This window comes from Habropoda laboriosa, unplaced genomic scaffold (genome assembly GCF_001263275.1).
Source record: "Habropoda laboriosa isolate 0110345459 unplaced genomic scaffold, ASM126327v1 scaffold207, whole genome shotgun sequence".
NCBI classification, from domain to species: domain Eukaryota; kingdom Metazoa; phylum Arthropoda; class Insecta; order Hymenoptera; family Apidae; genus Habropoda; species Habropoda laboriosa.
Window position 1 is genome coordinate 214,470 of NW_017100397.1, and position 11,847 is coordinate 226,316.

The following is an 11,847-nucleotide window of genomic DNA, read 5'->3' on the forward strand; positions in this document are numbered from 1 at the left end:
GGAGACTGATGTCCGAGTAGAAGCGGCAAGAGCCTTTCTTCTTCTGCCGTTGCATTTTCCATGAGTGGATCGTTACGTCGATCCGCGACGTTGTATCGGTGGGACGGAAAAAAGGGATCCATCGACGGCAACGACGACGACGATGAAGTTACCTACTGGGTGCAGAGAAAAGGGGAGAGAGGGTGGCGTATCAATGCGAAGTGGCCGTGGTAGAGGAGTAGGAGGAAGAAAAAAAAATGTATAATGAAAATACTCGAGCTTATAATAGCCGTGAAAGTCGGCCAAGAAATCTCCCCGTACGAGCACGCCAGATACTCGGCACTCGTTAAAAGCCCCAGAGGATGCATGAATTTCGCTTCTTCCTTTCTCATCTCATCCCTCCCCCCAGCCCTCTTATTGTTGTTATTATTGTCGCGTGGTGTGCTTTTATGCGACGAGTGGACCCAACCCCCTATCGTCGAACAGTCGATAATCCGTTTCCATCCGGGGACGTTCTTCCCCCGAGGAGGAGAAGGAATTGTTCTACGTTCGACTGTCGAGCTCTATCGACGAGGAAGAACGATACGCCGCCGCGCTTCCCATCTTCAGAAAACGTGCACAGATTCGACGGAGAGTGGAACCAGAATCACCGGCGGCGGTATTGTGCGATCGGTAATTGCCGTCCCACGATATATTATTCGTTAGGAGAGCAACGATTCCGTAGTAGTTGGGAAACGAGAGCTCCTCGTTTCTATTCACGTAATCCGGGCCCCCGGCCGCGCTTCTTCGTCTTCTTTGTGCGAGCATCGATAATTTCGCCGGTTCTCGAAAGCGGTTACACGATGACCGTGCAATTACGATGGGAAATAATAGCCTAAATAGCTAACCGCCGATACGAAATGGTTACCGTCGAGGATCTTGTGGTGGGGAGGGAAGAAAAAATTAGTAGAGGCTGACGGAGGGAATCGTTGGAGGCTTGTGTGGTTAATAAATCAACGTCGTAAATCAGTGACCGAACGATCCTCGGCGACAAACTCCAGGCTCCGTTGGGCTACGGAATTGAACGCTGCTCGGAGACGAAGCGGTCTCGTTTCGGTCCGTCGGTCGCAGCTGCGTTCTGAACGGAATAGCCTGAGCGATTAGTCGTCGGCAATTAGCTTCGGAAAGTTCACCACGGAATTGCGGGGCTACCGAGAGGAATTATTCGATCTCCGAGAGTGGAATTGAATAGTACTAAGTCTCGGGAATCGTATCATGGTAGACAATTCCAGGCCACGCGGGGAAATTCCAGCGCAATTGCAGCTGACAAATGAAAATTGCGTTTGTATCGCAGGGTTCATCCTGCCGCGAGATTATATACTAAAAACCGCCACATCCGTTACAACGGGCCATTTCTCTCGCCGCAATTCCACGTTGAAGTCAAAGAACAGAGGTCTGCCCCACGTCGAGAATTGCCCGCATCGTCGCGTCTAGTTACTCAAAGCTTCTCCGGGGCCGGGCGGCGTGTATACCTTGCACTCGAGTCACGGAATCGATCGAGGGGCGTTAGAACCGTTTAGACAGCCGTAACTTCCTGCGACGCGTCCAAACTGCCTGGAGTTGGCCACGAGGGAACGAGGGACGTAGAAACTGGAAGAAGACGAGACGGCGGAGGGAGTTGACGTGAAGAAAACGAGCACGAGGAAGGATCAAAGGATCAGAACGTCCGTCGGGAAGACACTGTTCGGATGGAGTCGCGAAAAATCCACGCGACGGAAAAGAAGTCAGAGCGCGAAAGAAGAAATGGGGTAATTAAGCCACGGGTGAAACAATCGATTCGCCTCTAAATCGAAGTCGAGAGAGAGAGTAACCACCTTCTTCGTCGAGTGAGAGAAGGTTGGATTGAATCGAACGACGGAATTACCGGTCAAAGAAGGGTTTAGAGGAGGGTCACGAAGGATCTATCGACGAAGTTAGGCGAGGGAGAAGGGGTTGAAAGATCGAGGAAGAAAATTGCCGGTTAGAAGCAACGGCCGGGCAAGAATCGCCGTGGCTAAAGAAAAGACTGCCGTCTAATAAGGCAGGTGAAAGAGACCGGCGAAAGAAGAGGGGTGGACGAAGGTTGAAAGGCGGCGAGTAAAAAGCTCCTGCTACGAAAATTATAACTCCTAATTGGGAGTTCAACTTCAGAATTTAACAAACACCAATCACGTCCAATCGATAATTCAAGCCAAACATTTAATCCTTCGATTTCATTTTTTTTTCTCCCCCCTCTCAAACCTTCCTCTGCCTCGGACGAATTTAATAAAGGAATGAATGAAATAACGAACGGGAGTACAAATTACGATTGTACGAGCAACGACGTAGGAAAAATAACCAACGGTAGGGCGGAACGTAGGAAGATATACAAATAAAGGAAGAGAGAGAGAGAGAGAGAAAGGAAGCGGAAAACGGACGAAAAGTCGTGCAAACTGCTGAAATCGCGAAAGATCGAAGATTCGGTGGAAGAGGGGGCAGTGGTTGAAGGGGGAAGCAGGAAAGGTTTCTTGGTTCGACTTGTGTGTGCAACCGGCGCAACGAAACTAGCGGCCAATGGCGTAACGCAGCTGAGCCATTATTGGAAACTCGTTACATGCACGGTGCCCCGCGCCGTTACAAAGGCACACCGCCCCCCGACAAACCCCCTCGCAGGCCCCCGTGTCACCGCCCCTGTGGCCTCCGTTACACAAGTACTCGGCGGAGGCAACTACGTCGTCGCCGTTAGATCGCACCCCCAACTCCCCTTCAACTTTGTCTTATTTGCTTCTACCTACTTACGCGGAATTTTCTACCCCTGCAATCACCCACCACTCTTCCCCCGCTTCGCCTTTATTTTTGTTTTCTTGCGTTGTCTTTTGTTTGTTTCGTTAAACTGTTTCGATGACGATCTCTGTTTGTAGCTCGACCAGAGATGCGGAGGACCTTTCTTTCTTCTTTTTTTTTGTGTTTCTCTTGTGTGGTGGGAATATTAATTGAAATTACGCGGAAGGTCTTTTGGAACTTTGGGGTCCTTTCTGAAGTAGGTACTGTAGTTGATTGTTTTAGAAGTTCGGTGTTCTAGTTGGGAGACTTCAGCTTTGAAATTTTTCAGTTCCTACGAACCAAAATTTGAAATCACCCACTTTGGAAATTTCGACTTTACGATCCTTTCAATTTCGGTTTGGGGATTTTCGTAAAGGAGGGATATCAAATTTGAAATCACTCGCTTTGGAATGTTCCGCTCGAGAGTTTTTCACTTGGAAATTTCCCAATCGGTTGAACCCTGAATTTCAAATGATCCGCTTTGAAAATTTCCACTTCCTGAACAGCGTATACTTACATTGCATACACTTTACACTCTACCGATGTACACGTACACAGAAAGGAGAGACAGAATGAAATTTCGGTGTTAAAAAACAGCAAGGAGGCAAATTGGGTGTCGTGCAATTTTCACGAGACGGACCTTTCGAGCGTCGAAGCGTGGTTAATCGACCGATCGAAACGTCGATAACAAAGCCGTCTAATCAACGCGCATTTTCGACGAACCTTAACGCAGCCATTCTGTAATCAACGGAACTAAATAATTCGGCTGCCCCCATCACCGCTTCCACGCGTCCAATAACGATTGTCGATTTTCCGAATTCTGGAGTATGAAGCAAGATGTTGCATCGGAGAACACTGAATGGAGCTGCTCCTTTTCAGAATGAACGCTTCGAGGGAAAACAAAAACGACTGTACTCTAACAGTGTTATAGGTACATACTGCAATTCTTTGTATCAAACTTTTTGTTGGTCTGAGTGAAATTCAGGTTAGCTATAAGAGTAGAGTATGTGAAGCTTAAAAGGAAAAGTCTATAATTGTTCTCTGTAAATTTATCCAAAATGTTCACCCTAATGTTAGATTAGCCACACTAACGAAAGGGTTAAATCGAGAATAAAATGAATAAGAATCATCTTCTGTGAACTGGCATCCTGGTTTCAAGATCAACATCTTGAACAATGAAGATACGAAGGAACTAGAGAAACCGGAAGTTACAGTGGCCCCACAGAATCGCTAAAAATTTCCTCGAACAAGAAGAAGCAGCAGTGGTAAATTTTGACCTTAACTTCTCTATTTATTTATTATCCGAAAATTTTACAAAACACTACGCGGTGAGAAAACCTTAATCGAACGTTCCGGGACAACGAGCAAGAGATTGTACGGTCCTGAAATCCCGAGATAAATGTCGCAATAATATTTCACACGTACTAGTGAATGCGGTGTGCCGTGGATGGGGTGAATCTACGTCGTTCAAACTCACTTAAACCCTCGAGTTGTCGTCGTGGTACTCGGTGGCTACGCTTTAAGATTGATTCGAGCCGCTTCCAGCGCATTTATTTAGTGGGCCGCGAGGAAACTCGACTCCTCTTCGTGTGAAAAATTACCGATATCCCCTCAGTGGGACGTTTGTTTCTCGTATCATAGACTAGGGCTGTAAAACTTCGAATGCGAACTCTTTATTCGGGCAATTCGGATAATTCGGTTAATTCGAATAAACCGGAAGAAAACTGAGAGATTGACAAGTCCTCGAGAAGAGAAGAGTTTCTCCTAATCTACGCTTCCAAACTAACCCTAAGTTCCTTCACTATCGGTCATCGAACATCTAGGGAACACGGATACGTTCTAAAGGCATTAACGATTTTCGAGACACATTTTAAAACAGAGACAACTTCGGTTTCCAATCCACTGGTAAGCGTCCAGGCCGAAACAAAAGGGGGGAAACAACGGTTCGTTATCGAAAAATTGATCTGATTAGGCGAACATCCCTTCTTGTGAAACTTTTCCAATGGACATCCCTCGCGATTCCCACGTCGTGGCGTCTCGAGAATCGAGCCCGCGAATTAAGGGCCGTTTAAACTCTCTCTTCCACCCCACGAAGTTTTCCCTCGAAACACGCAGCGTTAATTGGCGCAGTTTGAAAGAGTCGCCACACCGATGGAAATTTCATGGAAACTTTTCCAAGCTGGACAGGGTTAATCTTTTCCTAGATTTTTATCTCTGAACAAAGAGAAAAGTATTTTAATTAATATAGTTGAATTTGTATCTGGTGGAACGTTCGTTGTGTTTCTGTGATCGCGAAGCCTTCCTCGTCAGCCTTGAAAGCGTTTCACCTCGAAACTTTCTCGATTCACTCGAAACCCAACTTTTCCACCTTGAAATTCCGTGGCTTCGTATGCTCAGCCACCTTGAAACTAACGATTGTGAATTTTTCATTTTTTTTTTTTTCACCTCTGTTCCACATTTTTGCATTTTTTATGCGTAATAGTCCGAGATATAGATTAAGGAGGTACTCTAGTCTAGAGCGTCATTTTTCAGGTCCTCTTTGAGATTTTTTTAAAAAGAAACCATGGGACTTTCTATTATCGACTTTTTGCACACATATTTATTCATGGTTTAAGAATATTCACCTTTCTTTTCTAACTGAAAATAATCAAAATTGACTGAATTATAAGTTACTCAGTACTGCTCCGTTAAAACAAAGCGTCCTACTTTTTCCAAAAAGATTCTTGATTAGAATGAATGCGCCTATAGCGTGAATCAGGATAAAAAAATAGAGAGAATTTAAAAAATAGGCACACTGAAGTTTGAATATCGATTTTTCTCATATTGTTTATTTGTTTTGCGGGCTGCAAGATTAGGGAAAAAATAGGAATATTTTGATTTTCCTGATTTCTGCGATAATGGAACATCTACTGAACGTGCATGCAAAGTCAGTCAACTAGAACTTGAGATATCGTGTCAGCCAGTTCAGAAAATACGGTTTCGAGAAGAACGCGTTTAAAATTTTTCATACTCTGTCGGATCTTCCTCTTGCTCGAACAAGTCCTGCTCAACTAATTTTTCTTTCCTACGAGCAACCCTAGCCTTCTTAGCAGCTTCCGTCGACCGACTCTCATGTCATGAATTTACGCACACCTCCTCCTTGCTAGCCAATAGTCATACCAAATACAGAAAAATGCATGCAGAATTTATGAAAATACCTCGTTGAATATACTGTAGGAACCTAGGGAAAAATATTGACGGACCCAACGGGAATCGAACCCGGGACCTTCCGCTTAGCCACTCTCTCTCTCTATTCTCCCTTCGAGGTTTCCATGAGATGGGGCCATGGTGGCCCCAATACTACAATACTGATGTCTAAAAATGTAGCGAATGTAATGTTTTCGAGCAAAAATTCAAATCAACGAATTTAACGAGTGTTTCCGCTTCTAATCAGCCCTTTAATAATTTGTCGGTAGATGAATATTCGTAGATCGGTTCAATTACCTCGAAAATTTGATCACTAAGAACAGATTGTACGTTGCACACGTGCTCCTTAAATATCTATCACTTCGTTATTTTACGAATTTGGGAAAATCCTTCCGCAGCCATAATTTCGAAAACCAGAAAATGCAAAAGGAAAATAAGTCGATTTTTTGAAAAGTCTAAACTATTTAGAATACCCCCGTAACTGGATTGGACTATACAGAGAATAATTTATATCTTCGTAATTGTTCAACGAATTTGCACGAAAAAAATCACGTAATATAACAAAGTATGTATGAACAACTGTGTAAAATTTGAAACCAATAGCCCGACTAATTTTCGTCCCATAAAATTCCAAAAATACGCGACACTCTGTATCTTAACCTACCCGTTCAATCTACCAAAAACAATTAATTCTCCGAAACTAGTGTGTGAATTCGTACGAAAAAAATGAAGAGGACACGGCGGAATGTGCATGAACCACTGCGCAAAATTTCAAACCGGAAACTCGAATATCTTCCATTCCATAAAATCCCGAAGATCATAAAATTCGTGAATTGTCTGAAATTAAAAAAGTTCCAGCGAGCGGTGTGTCATCGAAACGAGGGAAAATTCGGCGGGAAATACTTTCCCCGCGTTTATCACAGCTCGCAGTTGAACGGAAGTGGGGATGGGATGGTGGAATTTTCGCGGTCGCGCAACTCGCAACGCGTCAGCGCGATATTGTTGCTCGCGGCGTGCACTTGACACGGTATCTCGAGGCGGCCTCGCATCGTGGAGCAGCCTCGTACGATATGCAATTAATTTCATTAGCGAGCGAGTAATTAGTCGGAGCGAATATTTTTCGAGAGGCCTGACAACCGTCTGACAGCTTCTCTCGATGGCTGCGCCGCCGCGGAAGTCGAGGAACCTGACCGAATTTCCTGCGGCTGTCTGTCATCAACAAAGTTGCTCTCTACGCTTTATCGAAACTGATAAGTGGGCACGATGAACGTGGAAAGACACACGGTGGACATTTTTCGGTGATTGACGAGGGTTCACGAATCGTCGAACACGTATCACGTTGAAATTTCTGAATTTTTTATGTTAAACGGTAATTGGAAACTTTTCTATATTAAATTCGCAAATTCGCGCGTTCCTCTTTAGTCTGTTTATCTTGAAGTAAGTTGGAATGAAGAATTACCGTTAAATAAATGTCTAAAATTGCTGAAAAGATTTCTGCAAACATCTGAAGTGTAATTGGAAAGTTTACAGGTTTTCCCACTTGGTTCACCTTCAAGTTAGATCGATAACCGTCCGAGATTGCTGGAAAGATTTTGTGGAAAAATTGGCAAAGAAACTCGCGGTAAGAAAATTAATGAAATAAAATTGAACTTTGACAATTTCCTCTGACGTACAATTTCTCCATAATTTCAACTCAATTAGAAGACACTACTGCCTCCTCCGCATCACTTTACACCTCATTTACAACCGACAAATTCCCACAAGATACAGCACGGGCACAAATTTCCCTACTTTCCCAAAACTTTCGAAAAACCGAAAATCGAGTGGCTGCAAAGGTCTCCGGAACTCTAAGAACGAGCCAAGGAATAAAGGGGACCTATCTCTCGTCACGAAATAAAGAAGAAAAAAGGAAAAACTACCAGGTCCAAAAAAAAAGGAGAGGAGGAAAAATGGATAGAGAAGAGCAGGAAGAGATCGATCGGCGTCGAAGTAGCGACGGCTAAGTCGGACGAGAAACGTCGAAGTAGCGACGAGGGAGGTAATCTCGCTACTCTTCGGCCGCCTCATTCAAATCCTACGCTAAATTTCAATCTGACGTGTACAAAAGTCGAGCCCTTCCGCCTCCTCCACCAACTCCTCCACCCCCTCATCGTGACACAGCAGCGACTCGTGCTCGAGGCAAGGGTCCATTTCTGCGATCTCCCACCCTCTGTACCGCCGATACCCACGTACATCCTCGATGCACACACGCGTGTGCACCAGTCCATTTGAATCTAGCCACTCGAACGCGCGCTGGTACACTATCGAGCAAAAGTTTGTCTTCCGAAGGGATGGTGGAGCATGGATACGAGGATGATGATTGGACCGTGGGTGTTTATGCAATTCTAACGTATCGAATTAGAAGCTGTCCGGAGATGACGAACAACACCGATCCATAGAGATACATGTAGTGTCGCACAGTAAGGAAGATTCCACCCTTACTTTGTGTAATACAGTTGCATGAACATTCGCGTCCAACGAGTCTGTTTCGGTGGAAGTGTAACGAAAAATGGGATGGAAAACGGGAGGAGAATTTGCGATGGAGCGGAAAACAGGAAATCCAAATCACGAAGCTACGCTCCCGTCGGAAAATGAACGAAAACATCAAACCTGCTGCTACTATCTCAGAAAAAATATTCACGGTGGTCAAGCAATAGCAACTTTTACGCGACGATGTACGTGTGCCAGAGAAAACCACCCTCGTCCTTTTAAACCAACCGCCCCTTTCCGACAACCCAGCGTCCATTTCCCTCGATACAACCTGGCAATCCGTGGTGTATCGGCTCGCATGCACACACAAACACACGGAGCCACGAGGCGCACCTAATTAAACTTCGCCAGCGTGGGAGAGCACGTTAGACTTTCCCGTTCGTTTCGACCCTTTCTTGCGAGCTCGATTCGACTCTCGACTATTTCCTCGCGTATTGCAGCCCGGATTTTTCAGACGAAACTGCACCGTATCGGCTGGATCGGTGATTTTATTCTGGCTACCAACCCACCACCCCCTTCCGAACTCACCCCACGTTGCTTTCCTGTGCCGTTTTGTATGTCGTTTTCCATTAGCGGAACGCGGCAACGCCAGCAAAAATGAAACTTGGAATTTGTTGTGCTGGTAAGGAATGTTTCCTTGAGCGGATCATTTGATCGGTGAATTTGGATTTTCGCTTCGTGGAAGCGAGAAAGTGTATTACTTACTGGTTCAGTGTTGTGAAAATTGTTCTCTTTCTTTTTTTGGTATTTTTACTGGAAGATTTCGGATTTATGAATTCTTGGTGATGGAAATATTGTGAGAGTAGTTCTTCCAGAGACTAATTTTAAATTTTCACGAGAGCAGCAGGAGTTTGATGGTTTACAGAGAAAAGTAAGAAAACATTTAGAAACCTTATTCACGCCAATTTTTCAAATTTTCTGTCTTGACTTTGCTAATTGCCACAAGTATCCGTGAAAAATCGTGGCTTTTAAAAGGATGCTCTTACTACAAAAATAAATTTGAATTTTTGCAAGACCAAAAGTGATACAATTCTTTAGTATATCAAATCGCAAATGACATAAAACATTTGACAGGTAGTTTAAGAGAGAAAACTACCGTAACACCAATTTCCCAATTATTCCACTTCTGGCGAGTAAAGTGTGGAATAAAGGCGGATCGATGGCGTCCATAATCGATTGCAAAATTCACGAGGACGACTCGAAGAAACTCGAGCAATCCGCGGGATCAAAATACAACGTGACTCGCCGGGGCTTCGCATTATTCAGAACGTCTCGATGACGGCTAGATCGATAGAAAACGGGGGCCGATTAATTAATTCAATTGTGCCAGATAACACGGATCTTCCTTCCATCACTCGCGATCGCGTGATCCCACCAACTCGAATTTTCGCGTTTCTTCAAAACCTTCCAGTCGAGATATTGATCGTTTTCTTACTAACAGGCAAATCGTGTAATTTTTCTCGCTGATATTAAAATTGAGAAAAGTTGTCTTGTTACACTGCCAAATTTCTGGGGCGGTTCTCTGTTACGGATGATTTTTGGATACTTTTCTCCACCAGATTCTACGTCACTAATTGCCAAAACAGAGAATTTTCTACTTCCACGTTTGCTAATTTAATAAGTAATTTTCAATTGTTAATATTCAACGAATGAAATGAAATTTTCGTATTTCTAAAAAATAATATGCCAGTTTAATTCAAGGAACTTTATTCTACGATAATGTTAAAACAAATTGTCCTACTTTTTACATACTTTCCATTTTTTTTTCTTTTTTTCATTGGCAGCTATTCAATTGTCAAGCTTGCAAAGAATACAACAATTTTAAGAAATTTTGATTTTACGGTAACGTTAAACGAAACTGTCCTACTTTAGCTATCCAATTATCAAGCATTCGAGAATAAAATAATTCCGCTAGAATACTATTATTCTCTACGATATTTACCCCAATATTCTCATCCGAAAGAGTCGTAAAATTTCTGATGGAATATCGGTCCGTTAGATCCTTGTTCGTTCAACGAAAGGACGAAAGTTCGCGACCCCAAATCGCCGATTCCAGAACGTGTTTATTATTTCAAGTTTGAACAAAAGGAGAAAAAGGAAAAATTGAAATGATACGAATGAGTGAGTGAGAACGATATGCCTTGGTAGCCCCGAAAAATACAGCCTCGTGGGCCTAGCAACCCTCGAGGAGACGCTCGATCAAGCATTCGCGAGAATCTGCCTTCGAGATGGTCGAAATGCTCTTCTAAAAAGAGCTCTAAAATGACTATGCTAAGGGTGGATTCGTTCATCTAGCTTTTTGCACTCATTAAGAAGACTTGAGTCGTTAGAATTCTAATTTTTTAAAGGGTGGTTGGAACACTGGAACAAAATTCTCTACCACCTTCGGACAAATCTTTCAAAACTTTCTAAGACACTATTATAATAATATTAGAAATAATTTCTAATTTTTCTTTTTTTTCAATTTTCAGGATGATTGAATGCTTTTTTATAAATAACTAAGGGGTTGTGATTGAATTCAGCAAATTTGTAATTAATCTAAGGACACTATAATTTCTTTGCTATTCAATTTTTGTTTAACTAAAATATTTGATCAAATTCTATGTAGACTATGTATATATATATATGTATAAATATGTTTATGAAATTCTTCTTAAATCTACGTTTTCTTTACTTTTTCTGTGTAGTTTAATGGAGGGAAAATTGTTATGCAATTCGAATATTTTGTAAATGATATATTTATACAATTTGATTAGTTTGCCTCTATAGTAAGTATAGGAGGACGTCCGCGTACGAGTTTGTAAGTAAAATATTAAAGTGATGTATTTTGATATTACCATATGAGTTGTGAAACTGTTGGTGATGAGTCTCGAGACCAGTTCCTGGGTGGTGGATATCCAGCATGGCTTCCGGCTCGCCTCCGCTCTCAGAGCAGTTGCTCAGGGCTAAAACCAAACCGATAGACACACACCTTGCGTTTAAACTTCAAATCAGTTTGCGTGGTGACGATCGAATACCCTCGCCTTATAATTTCTTTCGCGTCTCTTTCTCTATGCCATCTGCCCTGATTCTTGACTCCTTCCCCTCCCTTCGTACAATCAAAAAACTAAGTGATTTTTATTTTGAAGAGGCGGAAATTTAGCAGTGAGAAAGTTAGACAAGTCTCTGAAATCTGGAAGCTTTCAATTAATTGGTTTACCAATTCTCGCATATTCTGAAATGTTGGAACTCTCACATTTTCAAATTCTGATACTCTCAGATCCCCAAATTCTCGAATTTTGAAACTCTCAAATTCCCAAATTTCCAAGTTTTAAAACTCCTTGGTTTCTAAAT

General features: G+C 42.9%; 1 protein-coding gene across 1 annotated transcript in view; it reads right to left on the bottom strand.

The window, feature by feature from the left end:
• The window catches only part of LOC108575188 (hepatocyte nuclear factor 6), a 98,658-nt gene that overhangs the window by 70,632 nt on the left and 16,179 nt on the right, over window positions 1–11,847 (bottom strand). The window contains exon 3 of the mRNA XM_017937922.1: window positions 11,352–11,459. Coding sequence (XP_017793411.1) covers window positions 11,352–11,459 — 108 coding nt within the window. The remainder of the gene's footprint in view (window positions 1–11,351; window positions 11,460–11,847) is intronic.